Source organism: Urocampus carinirostris, chromosome 18 (assembly GCF_059441175.1).
Source record: "Urocampus carinirostris isolate Australia breed hairy pipefish chromosome 18, RoL_Ucar_1.0, whole genome shotgun sequence".
In the NCBI taxonomy this organism is placed as follows: Eukaryota; Metazoa; Chordata; class Actinopteri; order Syngnathiformes; family Syngnathidae; genus Urocampus; species Urocampus carinirostris.
In genome coordinates, this window is record NC_142366.1 from 2,449,896 (window position 1) to 2,477,028 (window position 27,133).

The following is a 27,133-nucleotide window of genomic DNA, read 5'->3' on the forward strand; positions in this document are numbered from 1 at the left end:
TTTAGCACAAGTTATGTCAACTTATGAGCACAACAACACACCTCCAGGTTTTAGGCACTTATACATACGACTTACCATTATTTATTGTTTAAATAAACATGCAGGACTCATAACCAGGCTTGTATGAGGATATCAACTCATAAGAGCTCCTTACCTCAAGTTGTGTAAACTCAAAAGCACAGAAATACACCTTGTGGGGTTCATGCACTATAGTACAATTTAGCACTATTCCTGCTTTATACAAAAAAGCATAACTCATAACTGAGCTTGCATAAGGATGTCAATTCGTAAGAGATCTTTAGTTCAAGGTATGTATACTTATGAACAAGGAAACATACTTCTATGGTGTATGCATTAAAAAGTACGACTTAACACTGTTTACTTATTTACATTGACAATCACAACTCATAACTGAGTTTGTATGAGGATGTCAACTTGTAGGAGATCCTTAGCTTAAGTAATAAAAACTAATGAGCACAGAGACACACCACTAGGGTTTATGCAATTATAAATACAACTTACCACTATTTAATATTTAAACTGACGAGCACAACTCATAACTGAGTTTGTATGAGGATGTAAACTTATAAGAGCTTCTCGGCACAAATTGTCGACTTATTAGCACAGCACGACACCTCCAGGATTTATGCAATTTTGAACACAAGAAGCATGTTGTACTATCTAAATTTACAAGCACAACTTTTCTGTTTTGTTTTTCTAGGTGTAAGTGCTGGCCAGTGCACGTGCAAAAAGGGCTTTGCTGGCCGGCGTTGCGCCCGTTGCGATTTTGGATTCCGAGACTTCCCTTTGTGCGCTCCATGCGAGTGTCACTTAGCCGGAAGCATCAACGCTGACCCGTGCGATGATTGCCTGTGCAAAGTGAGTAGGAAGCTCTTTTTTGAAATTATATATAGTTTATATTTAATTTATGGGGGGTAGTCTATTTTTAAGATATGTCATTTTTAATGTTTTGATTTTTAGTTTTTTTAATTCGTATATTTGTATTTTAGTTCTTATAATTTATTTTATTTCCATTCTCTATTGTTTTTCTTTTTAACAATTATTTATTTCTATTGTATTTTTATTTTATTTGCTTTTTTGATTGTATAAATTTGTTTGTAATTTTGTTTGTAATTCTCTCAATTTTTATTTTTAACTTTTAATCTTTCATTTTTTATTTTTGTGTATTTTTATCATTTACTTTTTAATATTTTGATTTTCTGTTTGATTGAGTAGTTTTCTTTTTGTTTTTCGTGTTTCTTGTTTTTAATGTTTAGGATACAGGTTGTCCCCCCAAAAATTCTACACATTATAGCAGCTGCTAACTCAAATGCTGATTTATTCTTTATAGAATAAACTCAATTGAACCGGGTGATGGTAGACAGACTTGATTTTGAAAAAAGTTGAATCAAAAATGCTACTGGAAGTAAAGTGAACACTGTAAAAGTGCTAAGACAATTTTGCGTGGAGTTACACAAAGAAACGCCAACATGATTTACCATCACTCCGACTAGAGATAAGTTTGAAGCTGATTGTACTGTTCAGGAAGTCCATAAAAAGAGTCCAGAAGGCCACGTACATCGAAAAGCCCGCTAAAATAAGAAATATTACTGGAAACATTTCAAAGAAGTCCAAGAATGTCTTTGCTGCATTAAGAGCATGGACTAATCTTGGAATGCAACTTCTCCATTGACAAGGCTTGATGATGTGATAGATAGAACATTTTGAAATACCTCCTGAATCAGTGGTGTCAAACTCGCAGCCCGGCGGGACATTTGCGGCCCTTTGGATGATATTTTGAGGCCCCCACTTAATGAATAATAGTATTATTTGACCACTATCAGTATTTTGTTGTGAAACCTAAAATAAGTGTTAGAAATCACAAGTAAGAATGCAAATTACAGAGACTCAAAGTGACCATAATACAACATTTTTCTTTGATTTGTTTTTTTGCCAAGCTTTTCCCCATAATTTTTTTGAGGGTTACCACTCGCAGCAAGATGACAGGCAAGTATGTCAGCCCACTATAGGTAAGGTTTATTTTATGTAAAATAAATGTGAATATCTCAACTTTTTAATTTTTAAAAAAATGCACATCCCAATGATTGATTATTTAATTTTTGCTAATTATTTAAATCAATTGTCTTTTTTTTTTAAATGAGTGACATTTCTACCCCCAAGAGGCACTGAATAATACACACTGTCCCTTTAAGTGCAGCCCTAGCGTATTATGGATTAATGTATTACTGACTGATGGATTTTCACATCAAGTCAAGTCATGATTATTTGTATAGTCCTTAATCACAAAGAGTCTCAAAGGGCTGCACAGACCACCGTCCATTGCAAACCACAGACTATTATCACACCATCCCCTGATCTAAAACCCACACAATCGCAAGGAAAAACTCAAAAACCTCAACATTAGGAAAATGAAGAAACCATTCATATGAAATATTTTTTTCCTAAGAATGCTGGATATGTTGGAACAATAACTTTAACTGAACAAAACATATAAGAAAGACAATGCAGAATATATTGGAAACTTCACGTAGCTTTAATTGTACAAAGACGGAAAATAAGGCACAGAATTGGGTGATCTTTTGTGTAGGGAAGAAATGATATTCAAAAGCAAAATACTGTTATTATCTGAAAATGTTGTTGCTAACCCCATTAGGCCCAAGGGTCTGCACAGACCACAGATTATTGCAAAAACAGACTATTATTACACCATTTCCTGATCTAAAACCTACATGAGGGCAAGTAAAAATTCAAAACCCTCATCATGAGGAAAATGAAGAAACGTTGAGAAGGCACTGCACGTGAGGTGATCCCCCTTCCAGGATGACCAGGCTGCAACGGATGTTGCAATAACAAACAATACTCAGATATTGTCAACATAAAATATAAGTCATTCATAAGCTATAGAATATAAGTTTGTTTTAAGCCTAGATTTAAACAGTTCCCCTGAGGTGGCAGATCGAAACTCAAGGGGCAGCGCATCCCACAGCACCGGGGCCAGGAGGGAAACTGCTCTTGAACCTGCGGATCTCTTCTTGGCTCTTGGCATCACTAGTAGACCAGCATTTTTAAACAAAGGCTCCAAAACGGAACATAGGGGGGAGATAAAATCTGAAAGATATGAGGGAGCAAGTCCATGCATAATTTTGTATAATACCAATAGAACCTTAAAATCACATCTTTTGCCAAAAGGGAGCCAATGCAGGTTAGCCATACTTAACGACTTAAAGACTTTTTATTGTAATTTTTTTTCAGTATTTGTATTCATTTATTAATTTGTGAGCAACTCTGCCAAAACGAGTTACAAATCGCGACGTTCTTTTTTAGCTACAGGCCGACAACTGAGAAAAAACGACAAAATCTTGAAAAAAAATAATTTTTACATTTTTTGCTACTTGGAAAGACGTGTCATTCAAGTTCTATAATCCATATAAATAAGGAAAATAACAAAAACAGCAATTAAAGCTCAATATTTTCGACATTAGAAAACAAAATGAAATAACTTTTTTGTGTATTTAAATAAATATGTGCTAAAGATGTTAAAATAAGACTACCCTTATAACTTAAAAACATTTGAATGACATCACACCAAAACTTACACACTGCAAGCTTACTGATGAGTTGTGCCCAAACTTTTTCTGTGATTTTTTTTTTTTTATCAGAAAAAGGTAGATGAGAGACCATAATTCAAATGGCCGTATCTTCAAAATAATTCATCATAAACCTTTTTGACTTTGGCATAATTTTGAAGCTCGTTTTATATACTTTCCATTGATACAAAAAATCCAAATTTGATGTTGACCTCACTGTGACTCCTTTTGATAGACCAGGTCACATTTATTCATTTGGTGACTTTTCCTCCTCCTCCCAACAGGCCAACGTGATGGGTGTCCACTGTGACTCATGCAAAGCGGGATTTTACAATTTAGAATCTGTCAACCCACTAGGCTGCACCGAATGCTTTTGCTTTGGTGTTTCTGACGTTTGCGAAAGCTCCGCTTGGAAAACCACGCAGGTAAACAAAAAATACACACGCATACTAAAGGTAAGATCTTTGCCTTGAACCCAATTCCGACCTAAACTCGGGTCAATCATAACGTTTGTGTTTAGGCTGGGCCAGGTTTCTCTCTCACTGACCTTCTTTTTATTATTATTATTATTATCCACTCGTCATTTTCGTTTCTTTTTCTTTCTGGAGAACACGTTAAGATGCTTGCTGTGCGGCATGCGCGTTTGGCTGCACTGAGCAGCTGGCGCGAAAGCTCCCCTTCCCTCCCCTTCCCAAATCCTCACAAATAAAATATAGAAATTCGTGTTTAGTTCGGGGGCGGCACGGAGGCTGAGTGGTTAGCCCGTCCGCGGTAAAGTTCTGAGGTCATGGGATCAAACTTTTTGCATGTTCTCCCCGTGCTTGTGTGGGTTTCCTCCGAGCCCTCCGGTTTTCCTCCTATATTCCAAAAGCATGCATGGCCAGTCCAAATTGTCCCTAGGTGTGTATGAGCGAGTGAGTTGTCTGTCTTTGTGTGCCCTGCAACCGACTGGCTGGCAACCAGTTCAGGGTGTGCCCTGCCCACTAACGAGGACGCCTGGGATGGGCTCCAGCACCCCCGCGAACCCACTGAGGATAGGCGGTGCAGATAATGGATGGATGGAAGGGTTTGGTTTGGGCTCGGTCTCTCAAACCAAGTTAATTGGTTGGGCTCGGCTGGGTGGGGCTTTAATACCGCAGGATGTTTTTTTAGGGCCGATCTTACCTCTGATAAGGATATTTGTTTTGTTTGTTATGACTTGTGACAACACCATTGGTTACAGGCTGTCTCCACTGAGGCTTGGCTCCGTCTCTTGGTTGACAAGGACCCCGCTTTCCTTGGTAATGAACTTCCCGCCTCGGGCAATGCAGGAGAGCTGTGGTGGGAGGCGCCCGACCGTTTCTTCAGCAACATGGTAAGGGGTCTGTTCAGAGGCGAAGCTTCCTATCAGGCAAATGCTTGGAGCCTCCTAGCCAGCAGGGGGCGCTAGAGGGCCAATACATTTATGATCATTTATCATTGTATTATTTATCTTAATTTTGTTACATCTATTTGGGGGCCAGCACAGTGGTTTGGGTGGTTAGCATGTAGTCCCACAGTGCAGAAGTCCAGGGTTCAGTTCCAGCTACCGGCCTCCCCGCGCAGAATTTGCATGTTCTGCCCCTGCCTGCATGGATTTCCTCGGTGCGCTTCGGTTCCCTCCCACATTCCAAAAACATGCATGGCAGGTCAATAGTCCCTAGGCAAGAGTGAGTGTGTAAAATGTTGTATTTCTCTGAATGCCCTGGGACTGGCTGGCAAGCAATTAAGGGTGTCCCCTGCCCACTGCCCGAAGATGGCTGAAATGGGACCCTAGTGAGGATAAGTGGTGCAGAACATGTATTACGTCTTTTTATTCAACAAAAATGTTGAATAGTGTACAGAAAAAAAAACTACATTTACTTGTATCTTTCTAATTCAAACACATCAAAGCTATTAACACTGACGCAACTAAGCATCCCTGCTCCATTATGTTGAAACACTAACTAGATCTAAATGAACAAATCATGAAGGTAAGACAACGCAGGATATGTTAAAACACAAACTAACTCCACATGTACAAAACATGAAAGGAAACGGGATGTCTTGGCATTTTTACTCATTATAACAGAACAAAACATGGAAATAAAATGATGAAAGAAGCATTCTCACATAAGTAGACAACAACAGTGAGAGTGCCATTAGGACTATGAAATACCACAGAGGCAAGCTAACGATCTTGTATAACCAAAACATGATAGAAAAGCAGGATGTGACGGATCACTCACTCGCTCGAAAGTAATTAAAACAAAAATAGAAGAAAAAGAAGACATTGCAGGATATGTTAGAAACCGAGTATATTTGAACAAAACATACAAGAAAAGACAACACAATATATGCTGGAACGCTCACTAATTCTAACTAAACAAGACATGGAAGGAGACTGGATATGTTGGAACAATAACTTTAACTGAACAAAACATAGAAGAAAGACAATGCAGAATATATTGGAATCCTCGCGTAGCTCTAATTGTACAAACACGGAAAATAAGGCACAGAATTGGGTGAGATATGCGCAAATGAGTGTTTATTTCAAATGTGATGTGATTTTTTGTTCTGATCTAAAAAACTTTTATTTCAGCTGTCATCCGTCGGTGGTTTTCTGAATTATTCTGTGGTCTATCCGCATGACGGGCGCCGTTTTTTTCCAACTACAACCTCAGTTGTCATCCAGGTAGGCCATGCTTGGCAGCCTTAGAATTAAAATTAGAATTTGTCTTTCTTGTCATTGATATAAATGTTGTGAAACATTGTTTCTAACGACATTAGACATATCACTCCAGGGTAAAACATCAGGGGGACGGGGGCAGTGCCCACCCATGGACACACTCTGCCCGCCCAAAGAAAACTGGATGTAGTAGTGATGGTAGTCTAAAAAAATATAAAAACACAAACAAAAGGGGAAAAAAATAAAGAAAAAAGGAAAAAGAGAAAAACATGAAAAATCTAGAAAAAGAGGAAAAAAATGGAAAATAGGAAACGCTGGAAATAAAAAAGAATAAAAAAAACAAAACATGAAAGGAAAAAAGGAGAGAGAAAAAAAGACAATGACAAAGTAAGAAAAAGCTAGGATAAAAAAGAAAAGAAAAAATGAAGGAAGAGTGATAAAAGAAAAAAACAAGCCGGAGGAAAAAAATTAAAAAGCCAGGAAAACGAAACAAAAGAAGAAAATAAAAGAAAAAGAAGAAGTAAAATAATATAAGAAAATGGAGAACAAAATAAGTAAAAACCTGGAAAAAATAAGTAAAAAGCTTGGTGGGAAAGAAAAGAAAGAAGAAATAAAGAGAATAATAATAAATAAATAAATAAATAAAGCAGGTCCAGTTCAGTATAATACTAAACAATAATGTAATATTCTGCACAAAATAAATTAATACGTTTTTAAGAAATCTATTATTTTACTAAATTATGATTGCATTTCATTTTTCACTCTGCTGTGAACTGTTTAACTCATTTAGACTTTTTATACTAAGCAACTGCCGGACATAACTCAATGTTTATTAACAATATTGAGTCTTACAGTGCAACAACAAAAAAACCACCACAAAGTTGGGGGTTATAATAGTTATAATAGTTGTGCCCCCCCCCCCCCCCCCCTGCATTTGATATGTCCCTCTTGAATTTATGTCTGTCAACAGCCCTGAATGAAATATAAAGACTATGAAAAGAAAAAAGTTTAAAGACGATCAGGATGAATAAGTAATAAAGCAGAGGCGGGACGGACGTGTGAATCATGATTTTGTGTTGTGCAGGGCATCGGGCATACATTGCTTCACTTTTCGCCCGCCGCCCTCTCGGACTTCTCCGTCCGCCTGCTCCCGGAAAACTTTGTGGACGGCACGACAGGCGTCCTTGTGGGACGGGACGACTTTTTTTCCGTCCTGGTTTCTGTGACATCGCTGAGGATCCGAGTCGACCTCAACGCCTCCGCGGACGTTCGGTGAGGGTCCGGTCAATGGGAATTGGTCGGTCGAGATAGCCTCCATTTTAATCTCGTTTTTTCTTTTCGTTTTTTTTTTTTCTCAGCCTGAGTTCGGTTTCTCTAGACGTGGCTGAAAATAGGACGGGTTCTGGTGTCCAGGCAGTTGCCATGGAGACCTGCGAGTGCCCATGGGGTTATAGCGGAACCTCCTGCGAGGTAAAGCCCCGCGCACACCGGAAGCCAACTGCGTATGGAACTTGGCGTCTTTGGCCTTTGGCTGCAGAAAGCCAACAGTGCCATTCCCCCGCACATCCGACGCCATTTTAAGCAGTGTGGTTTTCCTTTTTCATCGGAGTAGTTTACATAATGTATTTTCGGATCATAACACCATTTAAAATTGCGGCTAACTAGGTGTCGGGGAACCTATGGCTCACAAGCCATATTTGGCTCTTTTCCTCCGTAGATATGGCTTGCAGATAGAACTGCTGAAAAAGCCGGTTCTCTAAAAAGAGTTGGAAATCCTATTTCTTCAACAGACCATTCACTTCGCGTATAAAAGTAAACTTCGGTCAAAGACGTCACATTGGGGTATCCGTATTTAGAGCTTACCTCCCGCACACTTGCAGAATTTAGCAAACATGTTTAGTATTCGGTGCCACACATTTTTCTCCAAAAAGGGCCTTGGATCTCTCTAATTCAATAAAGAAAAATTCTAATTCTAAGGCTGCGACCTGACGGCAGGAGTATTATGGCGTTGCGCGCGGTTGGCGCGAGGTGTGCGCGGGGCTTAAGACCCTTCCGCACTCTGTCAAGATCCTGATTTGAAAGTTCTTTGGGTCCGTCCAGTCGTGTCTTGCAGGATTTTACAGGGTAGGGGGTGTTTTGTTCGGTGGAAACTGTATGCAGTGTGAATGCAATGATCATGCCTCCGATTGCGATGTCAACGGCGTGTGTCTGGTGAGTAACTGCACGATTAATTAATTATTAATTTTTTAACAGAGTGATTTTTTATTAAGGTTTCAGTATGTGTAGTGCAGTGGTCCCCAACCTTTTTCAATCTGATAGCGCTCGTAGGGTACTAATCCGAGCAAATGGCACCCAGTTTGATACGAACTTCGCTAGATGGAATACTAAATAGCTAAAGAGAGTGAGACTCTTTGTGAATAAGGGCTATACAAATAAAAATTACTTGAGATAGCTTGATAGTTAGCTAGAAAAGTACACCAGTAAAAAAAAAACTTAAAGGGAGCTAGATAACTGGCTAAAGAAGTAAAAAGTGCAAAAAAAGTTAAATGTTAGCTATATAGCATAAAATACAACGTAGAAAGCTAGGGAGATAGCTTGCTAAATAGCTTATAAGTTAGCCAGAGAGCAAGCTCAAAAAACTGCAAATTCTTTGCTCATTCGCCTTTTAAAACCCATAAATTGGAATTTAGTTTGTTGTATTTTCCTGTAGAACAAATCAATAAAAACATGAAAAAATACATGTGTTCAATACACAAATAGATTCTCATTCTACTCTATGAAATAATTGCTTAAAAATAATTATCAATAATTATTAATACTTATAGAATTTTTGTCCATGAAACCCATGAACTGGAATTGTTTTATTTGAATTTCTAAAATAACTAATCATGCTATTACTATGTTGTTACTATGTTGTTACCAGTTTGAATATTAAAAATAGGGGGTTAAAATACTCAGTCAACTCATAAAAAAAAAAAAAATTCATTAGAAAATCACAATGACCCAGCACTGGTGAGCTATTTTTCAGAAACTCAACTGTCTTTAGGGGGACACCCTGGTGCCCACGGACACCACGTTAGAGACCCCTGGTAGATTGAAACTGGGACAAGTTACCAAAAAGTGTCTCATGTCTCTCAGGGTTGCAAGCATCACACAACCGGTCCTCACTGTGATCAGTGTCTCCCCGGTTACTACGGCGACGCCACAGAAGGGTCACCGGACGACTGTCGACGTTGCGCGTGTCCTCTCACAGAGGCGTCTAACAGGTGAGCCTTAGCCCTCCTTCATCACACCCGAGGAATTGCAAACCTAGAATATTCTTTTTTTCCTCACTGTGCAGTTTCAGCCCAACATGCGTGTTGGACCTTTCAGGAAAAGTTTCATGTGACCAATGCCAGGAAGGCTACACCGGGAACATGTGTCACGAGTAAGGAGACTGCAGCAGCATTTCACCCACAACCCTAACCCTTTATCAATCCTGTGAAATTCGCCAAAAATCTTAATCCAAGACATACCCAAAATAAATTAAATGCTGTTCTTAATTTGTTAGGGGAATATGGACGATTTTGGTCTCTTTTAAAAGGTAAGACTCGAGTCAAAAACACAGAGATAGAAGGTTTTAATTCTAGCCTGAATCTCTGCAATCAAATGTCTGCGGATAAGCATGGGCATCTTAGCTGGAAAACAGGTGAAACAATAGCTTGAAACCTTACCTGGCTTCTAGTCTAATTTGATCACACCTGAAAAACAAAACATTGTATTTTAACATTTGTAGTGTAGGTTTAGGCGTCTCCAAAAGTCTCCATTTGGAGACAACCAGTTTACAACACTAAAACCATGCAAGTGTGTATTTACTTGGACAATTTTATAGACATTTTGAAAGAAAAGAGGTGTATTTGTTTGACTTGTCTTTCCAGAAGTCAACCAATGATTGAATCACTTCCGCGTAATAATGGTGCGTAAAAATGGATTTGAATACACATAAAAAAGAAATGTACACTTTTATGTTGGGAATTTCATTGGCCAAGCAATGTGTCAAACATCACTTAATTCGGTTACTACAGGCTAAAGTTATTGGAAGCAAAAAGAAGGCAAATTTCTTTTTCTCAATACAGGCATTCATATGCTAATGTGGGTTTGGACCGTGAAAAAAAGGCTGCTATTGGCCGAGAGTCATGTCAATCAAAAGGTCAGAGGCTAACAACTACAATGGGAATATTTTTACTAGTCTGTTAATTTGTAAATGGAAGTTATGTGATGGCAGCGCGGTGGTTAGCGCATGTGCGGCACAGTTCTGAGGTCATGAGATCGAACCTTCCTGTGTGGAGTTTGCATATTCTCCCCGTGCTCGCGTGGGTTTCCTCTGGGCGCTCCGGTTCCCTCCCACATTCCAAAAACATGCATGTCAGGTTAATTGGCCGGTCTAAATTGTCCCTAGGTGTGAATGAGCGAGTGAGTTGTCTGTCTCTGTGTGCCCTGCAACTGACTGGCAACCTGTTCAGTGTGTCCCCTGGCCACTGCCCGGAGATAGCTGGGATTGGCTCCTGCACCCCTGCGACCCTACTGGGGATAAGGATAAGCAGATAATGGATGGATGGAGTTATTTGGTGAAACAAACTGATTACAACGAAAATTGTCAAACAATGCAGGAATGATTTTAGGAGGATTTTTTTTTTTTATCTGTTGGCATTATCGTGTGTTTTGGAGTAAATATTTTACATGGTTGGATTCACTTGACGGTCCTAAAGGTATCGACTCCATGTTTGTGTACATTCAACGCATTTGATGACTGCAAGGAGACGTAATTGGTGAGATATACCGGCTTTGTAGTTTTCGGGTATCTTGTTTCAGACTGATTGTGATGTTTCTGTTATGAGTACATTTTGAAATGGTCATTATATCTTAAATCCCAAGATCTTGACAATGATATGCGGCATGATGTATTTCATTGACTTGTGACACGGACCCGTATTTGTTTATCAACAGTCTAATTACCCGGCGGCGGAACATTAAGGGTTTAAAATACTCAGACGACACAGGCATTCTTTCAATCTCTCTAAAGGTCAATCCATTTTGGACTCCCCTAACACAATCAAACATTTCACAGACAAAAAAGACAAAAAAAAAGAGTAAACGTCAGTCTTTAGTAAACTCTAAGGAATATATTTTGCACCTTACCTCCTGTTACCGCTGTACTAAAGGATTGTTCAACCCATCACACGTATAACACAGCAGCTAAAATCATCAACCTACCCACACTCAACCTTTTAGACTTAAAAAGACTAATATTTTTTTCAATTATGCCCGGAACATGTAGTGTTCCCTCAATCATGCAGCTATGTTGCATAACCATGCACCAAAGGAAATTTAGTATCAAAGTTGAACGACTTGGATTTTTTTTCTTGCCCTTATGTAGTTTTTAGATCAGGGGATGGTGCAATCATAGTCTGTGGTTTGCAATAATCTCTGGTCTCTTCAGCCCTTTGAGACTCCTTGTGATTAAGGGCTATACAAATAAATACGACTTGACTTGACTCTAGCAAAGTGACATCAGCAGATGAAGACAAAGATTCATAACAATGGCGGGTCCTGTTCAAAAACCGACCGGGATTGTTGTACACAGCGATTGCAAAGCGGTAATTTCTGCTTCGAGATATATAATATATAACTTTGTTAACCATGTCGCTAGGGGACTTGTAACTCTTTTGTATGAGTTGGGTGCCCAAACCTCCAAAAGCTGCGTGAGGTAAGTTTTGCTCCTGCCGTTACAGTGTAAGTTCCTTTTCTCCCTTTGCCACCATTTAGGTAGGCATTTGTATTTTTCTCCGCGTGTCTTGCAATTGGTACAATATTATCAGGATAGCTCCTGGTTAGCATCGGGCTTGCCGAACGCTTCCCATTACAGCTGGCCGGCTGGCTAGCCTGCTGTGTCCATTGGTTATACCCGACTGGGTTTGTGTTAGTTAATGTTGCCACTTTTCGTTGTTATTTCCTGGTTTGCCTGGATGTTTACTGCGTGTTTTAGTCGGGCAGCCTGGTGTTGATCGTCCATTTGTTTTTTACTGCCGGTTTCGTGTTTGCTGACGTTGCCATTTGTTCGTTGTTGGTTTCCGCGTAGTCCCGCTGCCTACTGCATGTTCTCGGTTGGCTAGCCTCATGTTTTTCCGCCAATCAGTCACGGTTAGCCCTCTTTAGCAGCCAGCTACCCTGCCGTTTCCCAGCTGGGTTAGCCCCTGTTTGCTCTCTGTGTGTTATTTTTGCCAGTTCGCCCCATTATGGCTGCTCGCTATTTGTTGCTGCACCCACCCTGTGACACAATGCCGAGGCATTCTCCACAAAAAACTAACAAAACTTTGCTTAAAACACTCAAAACCTTTATGACTAATTAACATGTAAACCAGTATGGTAACTGGCTTGCGAGGGTGTCTGTGATACCCAGATGACGTCACAGCTCAAAAAGTCAAAGACAAGACAGGCTGTCTTCAAAATTTATTATCTGGGAAAATAATTATAATTTATCAATTAAATATATAAAGATATTATGCAAAAACATGTACTATTTTTTTTCTCATTTTGCATGTTTTAGAATTTGTGTATTCCTTTAAAATATCGGTTCATCATCTGACTGGCAAACACAATAGTCCAGTCGGTGGAAATTAATTTCCTTAATTGCACCAATAAATTATATCTAAATTAAACTATCGTGACGTGTTCCTTCTAATTACGCAGGTGTGCCCACGGTTTCTATGGCAACCCACAGGTAGTGGGCGGGTCTTGCGTTCGTTGCCAGTGTAACGGCAACGTGGACGAGGATGCAGGGCACTGCGACAATGTCAGTGGCGATTGCCTGCGCTGCCGCAACAACACGGCCGGGAGGCATTGCCAGATCTGCGCCGCCGGTTACTATGGCGACGCTGTGCTCCGGAAGGACTGCCAAGGTGCCTCGCGTCTTCCTGTTTTCATTGCCCAGGAATGTTGAGCTCTCCAAATCCAGATTATGGATACCCTTTCAACTATTTTCAACTTCAACTCCAAATGTATTGTCAAATATGCCCTATGCACAACGAACAGCACAGATGAAACTGTCTACTCTTTCCAGCATGCAAAAATGCAATAAAAGGGAGGAATAACAAATAATAGCAAGAACAAATATCAGTAATTTTATGTTGTTTTTTGTCAAAAAAAAGGAGAAAAAAAGGACGAATAAAAAACATAAAAGTTTCTAATAAAAAATATGAAAATTATAGCTGGAATTTAATGTGCTGTCTTGCAATACGAGTGGTCCATGCATTAAAAAGGAAACAAAAGTATTCAAATACAGTAAAGTAATCATATTTCCAAATTTACACTGGCATTTTAAATACTATTTTTCCTATTTTCTATCAACCGGGTCTGGTAAAATGATCCGCCACATTCGTAGGTTTAATAAAAATGTGAACATTATCTTCATTTTATTTTCCAAACGTAATAAAACTAAATTGCATTACATGTATTTTTACAAAATAACACATTTTTTGTCCTGTATTAATCATTCTTTTCTCTTTGGGTCAAAATGACTTACCACTGCGTCATAAAACCAGAGAGAAATCTTGAATTTGAGAAACCCAAATTTTTACATTTTAAATGAGAAATGAAGAGGAGGGCTTTTCTGTTGCTGAAAAAAAAAAATTATCCACCCGTCATTGTTCTTTATTTTTTTCTCTGTGGATTATCTGTGCAGCAGATTCTGTCCCCCTCTTACACCGAGCACTCGGACGTGCCGTGCTCGCCCCTTGATGGGCTGAGAGGATAACGAAATCCGTTCAGCGGATCCTCTGCGAAGAAAAAGAAACAAAGAAAAATGATGGGTGGATAATTTGAGCTTAACCCTTTATTGTCTTGACTTTCTAGACATGTTCTTGCTCACTCAATTTTTCTCTCTCATGAATTGATCTGTAAAAAAAGGCTAAAAGCTCTGCTTGGTTCCGCATCCTTTTTTGTCATTTCTTGCCTATGATCTGAAGGTTGCTCGCTGCCTGAGAGATAATTCCTTGTTGAAAGTTGCAGCCACAATATGGCTGTTATGGAGAACTTCTCTGGTTGAATTTCATTGAAATCAAGGGTTATATCCAAATCCCGTCTTCTAGGAACCGTTTGAAGTTTCTCTTTTAGCCCAACGGTTGGGGAGTTACGGTAATTTAAATAGCACTTGTCAAACGGAGGTGGTGACGCCCCCATAGTAATAAGAGGGTTAAGATCTTACCTCTTTTGTTGTCCCTCACCTATAACCAGATATGTTTTAGTAAATGTACTTATTAAAAAATATAAATGTTTTTTTTTTGCAGACTGCAACTGCGACGTCAATGGATCTATGTCAAGCGTTTGCGACCCAACCTCAGGCCAATGCCAGTGTCGGGAGAATGTAACGGGACGTACGTGCGACCGTTGCCAGGTTTGACAACCTCCCCTTTCACTCTTTTCCCTTAACAGATATAATGACGGTTATTCCCATTTGATCTTAGCCGGGCTTTTTCGGGTCGAGCTGCGAGGCTTGCGGATGCGACCCGCTCGGATCTTTGGCGGTTTCCTGTGATGACAATGGCCGCTGCCGGTGCGCAGTCGGCGTAGGGGGAGAGAAGTGCGACCGCTGTGGTCATGGCTATTTTGGTTTTCACGGCGACGGGTGCACAGGTAAATGCAAAGTCGGCTTGGAGGTTTGGCTTGGTCTGACACCCCATTTTCTTTTCTTTTATTTTTTAAGCGTGCATCTGCAACCACACGGGCGGTAACTGCCACCACCTGACCGGGGAGTGCGTCTGCGCAGCCCACACGGAGGGCGACACCTGTGGAACTTGCAAAGCAGGATACTGGGGTCACCACCCAGTTATGGGATGCAAGGTACGCACGCTACAGCCATTCTGTTTTTTTGAAATTATTTTTTACAGGATGAGGCACATTACTGAATGTATATTTTGACTTGATTATATCTTAAAGCAGGGATGTTAAATATATTTGTGGTGGCTGTCCCCAAAGGACCTGATGTAATTTATAAATGTGACAAAATGTAAATGGTATGTAAAATAGAAGTAACTATTCCTTCATGTAAAGTAACTGTGAATTTAAATATTCATGTCACAATGCATTGAAAAAATGTCATGTCGTTGCCGATAGATGGTCAAGTCTTAACTGACAGTTTTCAGTTTGTTTAATTATATAAGTACAGATGCTGCCCTACTTACAAACGAGATATGCCGGACGATCGTTCGTAAGTTGAATTTCTAAGTTGCTTCAGTGCTATATTTTGTATGGAATGTATGTTTAAGGTTTATATAAGTAGGTTTAAGGCTTATATAAGTAAGCTGTATTGTTTTGTACTAAAAAATAAACATTTAAAAAATAAAATGCTCTATAAAGATGAATAAAGTTAAGTTTAACTTACTTTTAGAAGATGAGCTTCAACAGTTAGGCGATAAAGAGTGGCCGAAAAAAAAAAACGATCCAACCATTTTCTCAACAGCATCAAGCTTCCATATTCCAATTTCATTTCAACAATGTAAAAAAGTTCTTGGCGCGCTGGAGATACAGTTTAGAATGTTTACAACTAGGAAAAGGAAGCAGATTTTTCGCCAGTAGCGGCGTAAATAAGCACTACTGTAATGCCCTGTGCTTGGAAAATGGTGCACACAATACAAAATCTAACTTACAGCAACCGGATATAACCGGATAGTCCGGATATATTTTAATATCCTGATTCTTTTTTCGTATATATGTTCATAAGTTGAATGGACATAAATATAAATGGTCTGCATTTATATAGCGCATTTTAAGTCGCTGAAGACCTCCCAAAGCGCCTCACACTTACATAGTGATAGCAGGGTCAGCCATGCAAGGCAACTACCTGCTTATTAGGGGCATTAGGGAGTCGGTGTCTAGCCCAATGACACTTAGACGTATAACACGGAGGAGCCGGGAATCAAACCTGCGATCTCTTGATCTCAAGTCGAGCAATCTACCTCCTGAGCTACTGCCGGCCCCGTAAGTAGGAGAGCGTCTGTATTTTAAAAAAAAATGAGGGCAAGGTTGAAGGAGTTTGTTGTTTTGGTAGTGGGATTAGAATGCGATACCATGTGTGTGAGTGCAATGGGTCTGACGGGTTTTGTGCTGGGTGCAAACTGGCCTCGCAAGAAAACACAGAATACTGATGTCCAGCTTGAAAATGACCAGTGAGTACAGTACACTCATTGGAGGCATATTGGTTGGTGTAGGTAATGTCAAGATGAGACTGGGAGGTCGCTGGTTCGCGCCTCGGCCGAGTCATACCTAAGACATAACATTGGTAAAATGGCGGCGCCCTCTGTTGGCTGCGGCTGCATCGGCTCGCTACAACGGGTCAGGTGTATCGACATTTCTTTCTGTGTACATTGTTACAAAGAATGACAATACAAAGGAAATTATTATTATTATTATTATTATTATTATTATAGGACGCACTTTCAAATATCTGGCCAATTAGTTTTTTTGGTGCACCTTATAGTCGGGAAAGTCCGCTACTTTAAGTAAAACTACGTCCTGTCGTTTCTTTAAATTTTATAAATATTTTATATATGAATATTGTTTTAATTCACTATGCAATAATTTATTACATAAAAAGTGTATTTAATATCCCTCCTCTCAGCCTTGCGAATGCAGTGTCGAAGGAAGCTCTACCTCTCAGTGTGACGCCGCTCACGGCCAGTGTCTGTGCAGTGTGGGCTTCTCTGGCAGGGCATGTGACAGGTGCGCCCCCGGCCACTACGGGTACCCAGAATGCTCGGCATGCGGCTGTGACCCAGCGGGGACGTTGGAAGATTGGTGCAACCAAACGCTCGGAGTGTGCAACTGCAGGGATAACGGAGAGTGTTTTTGCAAGGTAACACGAAATCTGCAAGATCATGGACTAAATCAATATAATTGAAATGAGTTCAAATTTAGCATTTTTTTCTGCTTTTTATACCTACAGTACTTTCTTTTCATCTTCTGTGTAAAACTCCATTATTACTCAATACCTATAGAATCCTTTCTGTGTTTGTAAACACGTGTGACGTAGTAAGTGTCAGCAGCAGTGACTTTTTTGTAGTCATCAAAGCCAACAACAACAAAAAAACATTTCATGATTGGCACTGGATTTCATCCTTTGAAGGTACTGGAAAAATTGAAAGTGCTTGAATTTGGCCATGAAAAATGTATTCAAACGCTTTCTATACTTTGTGGCGTTGGTGATGTGAGTAAGTTGCCGCGTTTGTGTGCTTGGAGGCGGCGGTTTCAGGCCTGCGCTGTCAGGAATGCGTGGCGGGATTCTTCGCACTTTCCCCGGATAACCCGAATGGCTGTTCCCCGTGTTTCTGCTCTGGACTCATCAGGGACTGCGAGGAACACGCGGGACTCAGCAGAGCTCTCGTAAGTACACGTCAACCTGTTTATGTCAAAAGGCAATAAAAATAGGGGCTTTACCTGGTGGACGAGGTCGGGTTGGTGGGAAGGGGGGTGGGGGGGGGAGTGGCCTGGGGAGGATTGAGAGGGATTGGAGCGTGCGTCGTGTTTTTTAGATGGGAGGCAGGGTGTGTGACTTCAACATGATTGGTCAACCCAAGGCCAACCCATCCCTTGGGGAGTTCAGTTCATTCCTGTACGGGGAGTCAGCTGGCGGCATTTCTCTAACAATCTAGAAAGCTCTTTCTGTGTTTGTATCAACTTTGACTTAGCCAAGCTGCTTGTGCATTGTTGATGCAGAATAGCAGTTCATGGCAGTTTATAGCAGCCCATTGACATAAAAAGATCATAGATAGAAACATCCTAAAATAGCAGTAAATATGTGCTAGCAGTAAGATGGTCATCAAAATCAACAAAAGAAATGTTCTTTCGCTGCTGGATTCCTTTTTTTGGGGTTCTGGAGAAATCGGCCTTCGAAGTGGTTAGCCATGAAAAATAGTGTACAAACCCGTCAGAAAGTTGACTTCAGCAATGAACAAAGTCTTGCATGTCGCTTCTCATTCATAGATCACGTTTTCTCGCTCTCCGGCCCCCCTGTCCCTGGTTAGCCAGTCCAACCTGAAGGGTGTCACATCCGGAGTCTACCAGCAGGGCGGCGACACTTTGGTGGACACCCGCCAACTTAACGCGAGTGGTCTGATGGGTCCGCTCTACTGGAGGCTGCCCCCCCAGTTCGAAGGCCAGCAGGTGCTGCAGCACCGGCCGCTTCCTCTTTCCACTCAATGTGGAGTAACTCAAGATTTGCATTTCTTGCATAGCTGCTGTCGTACGGTGGCGCGCTGTCCTACGCGGTGACCTTCCACGCCGACGACGCCAGAGGGCTGGCCAATCAGGAGCCTCAGGTAATGATGAGGGGAGGAGCCTTGAGGAAGCTGCTCATCTACACCGACATGGTTGCCCCTGACAATGGGATCAGGACCCAGCATGATATCAAGTTGACAGAGGTATGGCGAGGATTTTTTTCAGGCCAAATCAATCGAACCTGAAATGTGTTATGTTGTGTGTGTGTAACAGCATAAATGGCGCTATTTCAACTCGGTGTCTGAAAAGGCAGTGAGTCACAGTGACTTCCTGTCGGTGCTAAGCAACTTGCAATACATTATTATCAAGGCGTGGTACGGGACCAAACTGCAGCAAAGCAGGTGAGCGCCACCTAGGCAAAGGCATGTAGACAGCTCCACTCATCGAAACCTGTGCAAGGATTTCGAACGTCACCATGGAGACGGCGCTGATACAACAGGATGGTGAGGAGTCGGGGGTCAGACTGATTGAGTCATGCTCCTGCCCGCCAGGTTACGCCGGAACGTCTTGCCAGGTACAGGGTTCGTGCAGGTGCTTGAAATCTTTGAAAATGTTTGAATTTTAGTGTTCCCATTTCAAGTTTTGAAAAGTACTTGAAATTCGATTGAAGTGCTTGAAATCTTTTGCCATGTTTCACAGCAGTCTGAACCGATAGACCACGCATTAAATGAAGAAAAATGACAAGTCTGCCTAAAAAGACACTTACAGTGATCTCTGGTGGCTTTGCCTATCCATTGCATTTCTTCTTCCCTCGTGATTAATGGCTGCTGACTTCAGTCTGTCTTGCGATGTCATCCGAAGCGTTATCGCCACCTAAGCATCCTAGCGTGACGTTTGCAAGCTGCACATGCATTGTAACGGCGGAATGACATAGTTCATGTCAGTTTATACCAGCCGATTGACAGAAAAAGATTGTCGATCATGAATAGTATCATCTCAAATAAGCACAAAGCATGTGCTAGCCGCAAGATAGCAACTTTATTTTAGTGCTCAGGGTCAACCAAAAAAAAAAACAACGCTGTTTCGATCAGCGCTACACATAAATTTACAGTGCGTAGGGGGGGTTGAAAACGCTTGAATTGAAAAGTGCTCAAATGCTGGGTGAAGTGCAGTAAAACTTGAAATTGTTGTCATGTTTCTAAAAAAGTCTGATTAAAAATGATGCAGACTCTGCTCTTTGGTCAAGTCAAGTCAAGTCAAGTCATTTTTATTTGTATAGCCCTAAATCACGAAGAGTCTCAAAGGGCTTCACAGATCATTCACTATGTTACACAGACTATTTTTCAGAATATTATCATACATTCCCCTGCTCTGGAGCCAACAAAAAGAGTAGGTTATTCATATGCTATAGAGTAGAAGTGAGTTTTAAGCTTAGATTTAAACATTTCCACTGAGGTTGCAGATCGTATCTCAGGGGGAAGAGCATTCCACAGCACCGGTGCCCGGATAGAGAACGCTCTCGAAACCAGCAGAACACTTCTTTGCTCTTGGGATCACCAGAAGACCGGCACTCTCAGAACGTAGGCTTCGGACCGGGACATAGGAGGAAATCAGATCTGAAAGATAAGAGGGAGCAAGTCCATGTATGATTTTGTATAATACTAAAAGGACCTTGAAATCACATCTAAGGCTAACTGGGAAGCCAATGCAGGTTAGCCATAATCGGTGTGGTGTGATGTGATCGGACTTTTTTGTCCTAGTTAAAAGCCTCGCTGCGGCATTTTGTACCAGCTGAAGAGACTTGATTCTAGACTTCGGGAGACCAGAGAGTAGTGCATTACAGTAATCGAGACGGGAGGTAACAAACGCATGAATTATAATTTCCGCATCCGACTGAGACAGTATAGAACGAATTTTAACAATGTTACGAAGATGGAAGATAGCGGTTCTAGTAATTTTCTTTACATGCCTTTCAAAGGATAGATCAGGGTCAAATCTGACACCTAAATTTTTGACTGAGTCACTCTGTGTGATGTGACATTTGTCAATGTTCACAGCAGTTTTTGAAAATAGGTCACGGCATTTAGATGGACCAATGACTAACATTTCGGTCTTTTCAGAGTTAAGACGCAAGAAATTGAGTGACATCCACTTTTTTATCTCAATGAGGCAGGCGGCTATGTTTTGGATTTGCATTTCTGGTACTAAATTGTATAGTGTTGTCCTATGAAGCTTCATGCCCAAAAGGACAAGTGCATGCTACACCTAAACTTAGCACTATAAAATGTGTAGTAGTGTAAAAATTACATATCAATTATGAACATTTATCATAGGCCATTTATAAATTAAGGTAGTGTTTCCCAGTGGTAAATAGTAATGGAAAGAACTTCCAGCAACTGAAAGCTACATATTATCGCCATTTTTATGAAATGAAATGATCTGCATTTATATAGCGCTTTTCAAGTCAATGACTTCCCAAAGCGCTTTACAATGTGCTCCACATTTCCCAATAGCGGCCTTGCAGCCATGTAAGGCGCTAACCTGCTTATTGGGGGTATTAGGGGTTCAGTGTCTTACCCAAGGACACTTCGACATGTAACACGGACGAGCCGGGATTCGAACCAGGATCCCTTGATCCCAAGACGAGCGCTCTTATCAAACACCTTCTTGGAGAGCTTCGTCCCAAAAATATTTACACATTTATAGTCAGGATCCACAAATATACGATAAACTGAAGATCTAAAAATCATATGGCTTAAAAAAACATGCATGATTAAAAATCTCATCTGTCAATCGCAGATACATTTTTGGATAGGCAAAATACATAATTCACACTCGATTATTCTCCTTATAAAGTGCAAAAAGGTCTACGAATCCTGCAGGTAGCAGAGGTTTTTACCATGGTAACCATGACAACAATTAAGTTTCGCCAATTTGTAGGAATGCGCAGCGGGTTTCTTCCACCAGCTGGTGTCGGAAATGTCAACACGGGCCAGGAAGTCAGCGCTGGTGCGCCCGTGCTTGGCGTGCCAATGCAACGGGCACAGCAACAGCTGCAATCCACACAGCGGAGAATGTCAGGTGAGCTAGCGCACAGGTCGGAATCTATCAATAGTGGGCAGGGCCAAAGGGGTGGATTCCTTTGTTTTCGCAGGATTGCCAACACAACACCAGTGGGAGAAGCTGTGAGCTGTGTGCACCGGGTTTTTACGGGAACGTCACTGGTTCTGTCAACGACTGCTCGCCTTGTGCCTGCCCGCTGCCGAATAACAGGTTTAAGTGACTCGGGATGACTAGCTGCTACTTATTGTGACTTTGTTGTGACTAAGCTGTGACTTATTTTGACTTGTCGCTAATGGTCATGGTTCAGACCTGTGACTCAATCATGACTCACCTGTGATTTGTTTTGACTGGTCATGTATTGTCATGATTCAGATGTAACTTAACTCTGCAATGACTGATTTCGACATGTTGTTATTAGTTATGACTCTTTTGTGACTCGTTTTGAGTGGTTATGACCCATCATGACGCAGATGTGATTCGTTGTTAGTAGTCTTCATTCTGTTATAACTTTTCAGGTGATTTGTTCAAATTGGCTGGCAACCAGTTCAGGGTGTACCCTGCCCACTGCCCGATGATTGCTGGGATGGGCTCCAGCACCCCCGCGACCCTACTGAGGATAACAATGCAGCTAATGAGATGAGATGAGACCTAGTTGTGACTCGTTCTGACTTGTCGTGTATCATCATGATTCAAATTTAAAACTTAAAACTTACTCTGGCTGATCCTTACCTATCTTGACTGTGACTCATTTTGACTGGTCATGACCCATTATGATGCAGATGTGATTCGTTGTGAGTACCGTATTTTCCGCACTATAAGGCGCACCTAAAAGCCTTTATTTTTTTCAAAAGCTGACCATGCGCCTTATAATACAGTGCGCCTTATTTATGGATCAATTTTAAAGTTGCAAAGTTTTCCAACTAACTTGCAGCCGCCGACTAGATTTTCCCCGGAACGCCAAGTAGTACGTGGTGTATGCTGGAATTTATTTACCGGCGTTTCATTGGCTAACCAATGTGTCAATCATCATTTTAATCGATCACTATTGGCTAAAGTTGTTCGGAGGTCAAGGGGCGGATCCTTTTTATCATTTACAGGCTGGCATTGGCTTAAACGGCAAACAAAGCCTGCAATTGGCCGAAAAAGATGTGTCAATCATCAGTTGAATCGATCACTATTGGCTAAAGTTATTCGGAGGTCAAGGGGCGGATCCTTTTTATCATTTACAGGCTGCCATTGGCTTAAACGGCGAAACAAAGCCTGCAATTGGCCGAAAAAGATGAATGTGTATAGCATGTGGCTGACGGCATAGAGAAAGCATTTTTTTCTATTCTGTATTTGTAAATATTGTATTCTCCTGGATTTACTACCCTCACGGATATAAGAGGACATTGCCTGCACATTATTATGAACACAACGACTTCGGTGAGCTATTCCGGGTTTTATATTGTCCCTGTATCTTGTTTCAGACTGAACTCGATGTTTCTGTGATAAGCGGTGCGGATAATGGATGGAATGGAGTGTCTATTTTTAAATTAAACTCAATTCCAAGTGTTTATTGTCATATGCACAGTAAAGTTGCGAGCGAAAAAGAAAATAGATACTAAGGAATGGTTATCATTTCTTGAATCCCAAGACTTTAACCTTCCGAATGATGGAACGATGCATTTGAGTGACATCTTACGGACACCGCATCCGCACGTGTTCTCGACACGTATTTGCCTCTTTGCAAGCTTTCGGAATGTTAAGGGGGTAATAAGTTGGACTGAACTATCTGACTGTTATGTCCACGTTCCCATTGTAGCGCCTTATAATCCGGTGCGTCTTATGTATGTCAAAAATAGGACCAAAAACAATTTTTTCGGGGTGCGCCCTATAACCCGGTGCGCCTTATAGTGCGGAAAATACGGTAGTTTTGACTCTGTTATGACTCGACGCTGACTAGTTTTGACTGGTCTTAACTTGGAAATTACTTGGCTGTCAAATGCGACCAGTGACCCAAATCACTGATGTGTTTTGCACCCGTGTCCAGTTTCAGTCCCACATGCGTGTCCGATGGAGTTCTCGGGGAGTTCCGCTGCACTTCATGTCTGACAGGATACGAGGGCCGCTACTGTGAGCGGTAAGTTTAAGTCGCAGATATATCTCAATGCGCATTCATAACACGCTAACCATCCCGCAGGTGCTCCCTGGGTTATTACGGCAACCCTTCATTGCCGGGTGGGACATGCACCCCTTGTGGCTGCAGCAAATGGGGATCCCTGCACACAGTGTGCGACCCGGTGAGCGGCCAGTGTCTGTGTCAAGCCGGAGTCCGAGGCCTTAAGTGTGAGCAGTGTGCCGAACGCCACATCCTGGAGAGCGGGCAGTGTTTGTGTGAGCGCTAGCAAAAAACACTCTCACTGGCACTTTAGACAGTGCCTAGCGAAAGTATTGACCCTCCCAAAAACTTTTCGTCTTATTGCCACATTTCAGGCTTCAAACTCAAAGCTAAAAATGTTAAAATATTCTTTTAGGAATCTTCAACATGTGAGACACAATTTTTATGAGGAATCAAATTATTTCAACATTTTATATTATATTTACAACGAAAACAATTTCTAAAGTAGGTGTGCAGAGTTTGCATGTTCTCCCCGTGCTTGCGTGGTCTTCCTGCGGGCAATAGTTCAGACCTGTTAATTGGCTGGTCCAAATTATCCCTAGATGTAACTGAGCAAGTGGGTTGTCTGTCTCTGTGTGCCCTGCCACTGGGTGGCAACCAGTTCAGGGTGTCCCCTGCCCTCTTCCAAAAGATAGCTGGGATGGTCTCCAGCACCCCCGCCACCTTACTGAGGATAAGCGGTGCAGATAATGGATACAGTGGCTGAGCCAAAGTCCAAACCTCAATCCTACAGATCAACTGAAAAATTCTGTGAACAATCACCATCAAAGCTTAAGGCACTTGTTCTGTTTTGTAAGAAAGACTGGGCAAATATTTCTGTTTCAAGATGTGCAAAACTTCAATAGAAATTTTATAAAGTATTTACTCAAACACCTACGTTTAATTTTTTATTTGTTAGCTCAATTTAAAATGTTAAATAAATTTGACTTCTTTTCACAGTTGTGTCCTAAATGTTTTAATTCTTAGAAAACATTTTGAGTTTTTTTTTAACCTATGTTTGAAGCCTGAAATCTGGCAATATGTCAAAGTTCTTGGGGTGCCAATACTTTTGCAAGGCACTGTATTACACTGTATGTATGTAACATCCTACATGCCCACATTTCTTGTGTAAATATTGTGTAAATGATAACCTTATCTTCTTTGTTCCTTTATATTGTGTAAATTATAACCTTATCTTCTTTGTTCCTTTATCTTCTTTGTTTTCTTTTATCCTCACTGTTAAATGTGACTGGAGTGCCACGCCCAATTTCGATGTCACAATAGATAGATAGATAGATAGATAGATAGATAGATAGATACTTTATTCATCCCCTAAGGGAAATTCACATTTCCAGCAGCATCCCTGAGCTGAGAACAGTACAATAATAAAGCCAAAAGAATACAATATACAAATACCCAGTGTGACGTGCAAATGCCCACTGTAGCGTGTTATATAGAGTAACTAAATAGTGCTACACAGAATACATATTGCAGTAAGATTCGGTAATATCCAATGTAGGTGGTGTGGTTTAATGTGGGCCTTTACTCTGCCGGGTGGAGTTAAAGAGCCTCATGGCATGAGGAAGAAAAGATCTCTTCAGTCTGTCCGTAGTACAAGACAGTGACAGCAGTCTGTCGCTGAAACTGCTCTTCTGTCTGGAGATAATGCTGTGTAGTGGATGCGATGGATTGTCCATGATTGACCTCAGCTTTTTCAGTGCTCGTCTCTCAGCTACTGTTGTTAGGCTGTCCAGCTCTTTGCCCACAACAGAGCTCGCTTTCCTAGCCAGTTTATTGAGACGAGAGGCATCCTTCTTCTTGACGCTGCCTCCCCAACACGCTGCCGCATAGAAGAGGGCGCTTGCCACTACTGTCTCATAGAATATTTTCAGGAGCTTTTTGCAGATGTTGAAGGAGGCCAGCCTTCTGAGGAAGTAAAGTCGGCTTTGCCCTTTCCTACATAGAGCTTCTGTGTTGGCAGTCCAGTCCAGTTTGTCCAATATGTTCAACCCATTTTATAACAATTATAATAAAGGTATATTCTATTCTATTCTTCTATTCTATTACCTGACGTTTCGTTGTCGGCTAGCTTGTGAGGACGACTGCGCCGGCGCTCTACTTGATGATGTGGATCTGCTACTCCAACACTGGCTGGTTTTCAACATCAGCAGTGTTGCAATGGCGCCCTATCACCAGCTGGTGGCGCTCAAGACAAAGACCAAAGATGTGCAGGTATGCAATGATGTCTCCAATGGGCGAGCTTAAGAAGTTTTATGTGCCTTTTTTTGTTAGCTCATGTTGGCAGGACGCTCATCATTGGACATGGTGGTGTCCACGCTGAAAGAAGACACGGTGCAGCTGACATCTGATCTGGGACGTCTGATCGAGGAGGTGCTATCTGAAGATTAGACATGATTAGTTGAATCGGACAGAATTTTCTTTTCTAAGGCTTTAATAATGTCAGCTTTATTGTGGTAGCACAAGAAGGAAATATCCTCCAGACTGGGCAGAGAGCTGCCCATTTGTTTCTGCGTTGTGTTAATGACTAAATAAAGGTCTTGTGTTTGCTACCATGTACCCAGGGTACCACACAATGATGCTGTATGCCAGCAGTCAACAATGTCGGCTCAGTTGCGATAACATAAGCCAGCAATATTCTCCAGACCGGGCCGAGAGCAGCCTATGATTGTCTGGGTTGTGTTGATGACTATAAAAAGTGCTCCTGTTTGCCGCCGTGCACCCGGTATACCACACCAGGATGCCCTATGCCGGGAGTCCATAATCATTTCGGCCCTGTTGCGGTAGCCTGAGCAGCCAATGTACTCCAGACTGGGCAGAGACAGCCCATTATTTTCTCTTTGTATTGATGATTATACAAGGTTCTCCTGTTAGCTGTAGTGCTCCCAGCATAGCACATTGTGATGCCATTTGCCAGGAGTCCTTAATAATGTCAGTTCTGTTACGTTAGCACGAGCAGGCAATGTCTTCCGGACTGGGCAGAGAGAAGCCCATTATTTTCTGGGTCGTGTTTATGACTATATAAAGTTCCCGTGTTTTCTGCCGTGTACCCATGATACTAGACCATGATGCCGTATGGTAAAAGTCCATAATAATAGCATGGGCTAGTAATGTTTTCCAGACTGGGCCAAGAGCAGCCCATGGTTTGATATTTGTGTTGATGACTAAGGTTCTCCTGTTAGCTGCTGTGCTCCCAGGATACCACATTGGTATCATGATACCAGTATGCTCAGAATCTGAAATCTGCATCCTAGGCCACCCGTGCCTCACGTGACTGGGAGCGAGTGGGCATGGCTACCAACGTCAGCAGGTGGCAAGCAAGTCAGCTGATAGAAAAGCTAGCGCGAGTTCAAGAACAGATTGGAAGTA

At 41.4% G+C, this 27,133-nt stretch overlaps 1 protein-coding gene and 1 long non-coding RNA gene across 5 annotated transcripts in view; one reads left to right on the forward strand and one right to left on the reverse strand.

The window, feature by feature from the left end:
• Positions 1 to 27,133, forward strand: part of lama1 (laminin, alpha 1) — an 85,952-nt gene that overhangs the window by 15,257 nt on the left and 43,562 nt on the right. For 3 of the 4 annotated variants that reach the window (XM_088322892.1, XM_088322893.1, XM_088322895.1), the window contains exons 11-36: positions 722 to 879; positions 3,893 to 4,033; positions 4,831 to 4,962; positions 6,208 to 6,300; positions 7,379 to 7,566; positions 7,653 to 7,764; positions 8,395 to 8,505; positions 9,433 to 9,560; positions 9,635 to 9,721; positions 13,024 to 13,232; positions 14,619 to 14,725; positions 14,796 to 14,964; positions 15,035 to 15,171; positions 16,949 to 17,182; positions 17,566 to 17,709; positions 18,310 to 18,489; positions 18,561 to 18,746; positions 18,817 to 18,944; positions 19,003 to 19,117; positions 21,484 to 21,624; positions 21,698 to 21,816; positions 23,639 to 23,728; positions 23,789 to 23,982; positions 25,836 to 25,978; positions 26,039 to 26,137; positions 27,019 to 27,130. In XM_088322892.1, the coding sequence (XP_088179018.1) occupies positions 722 to 879; positions 3,893 to 4,033; positions 4,831 to 4,962; positions 6,208 to 6,300; positions 7,379 to 7,566; positions 7,653 to 7,764; positions 8,395 to 8,505; positions 9,433 to 9,560; positions 9,635 to 9,721; positions 13,024 to 13,232; positions 14,619 to 14,725; positions 14,796 to 14,964; positions 15,035 to 15,171; positions 16,949 to 17,182; positions 17,566 to 17,709; positions 18,310 to 18,489; positions 18,561 to 18,746; positions 18,817 to 18,944; positions 19,003 to 19,117; positions 21,484 to 21,624; positions 21,698 to 21,816; positions 23,639 to 23,728; positions 23,789 to 23,982; positions 25,836 to 25,978; positions 26,039 to 26,137; positions 27,019 to 27,130 (3,657 nt within the window). The remainder of the gene's footprint in view (positions 1 to 721; positions 880 to 3,892; positions 4,034 to 4,830; positions 4,963 to 6,207; positions 6,301 to 7,378; positions 7,567 to 7,652; positions 7,765 to 8,394; positions 8,506 to 9,432; positions 9,561 to 9,634; positions 9,722 to 13,023; positions 13,233 to 14,618; positions 14,726 to 14,795; positions 14,965 to 15,034; positions 15,172 to 16,948; positions 17,183 to 17,565; positions 17,710 to 18,309; positions 18,490 to 18,560; positions 18,747 to 18,816; positions 18,945 to 19,002; positions 19,118 to 21,483; positions 21,625 to 21,697; positions 21,817 to 23,638; positions 23,729 to 23,788; positions 23,983 to 25,835; positions 25,979 to 26,038; positions 26,138 to 27,018; positions 27,131 to 27,133) is intronic. The other variant, XM_088322894.1, reaches the window with a different exon arrangement.
• Positions 13,943 to 17,793, reverse strand: LOC148348013 (uncharacterized). Its single transcript, XR_015847768.1, has 4 exons — positions 17,764 to 17,793; positions 17,517 to 17,675; positions 16,981 to 17,151; positions 13,943 to 14,108 (listed from the first exon to the last, which is right to left on the reverse strand). It is a non-coding gene; the product is annotated as an uncharacterized LOC148348013 (long non-coding RNA).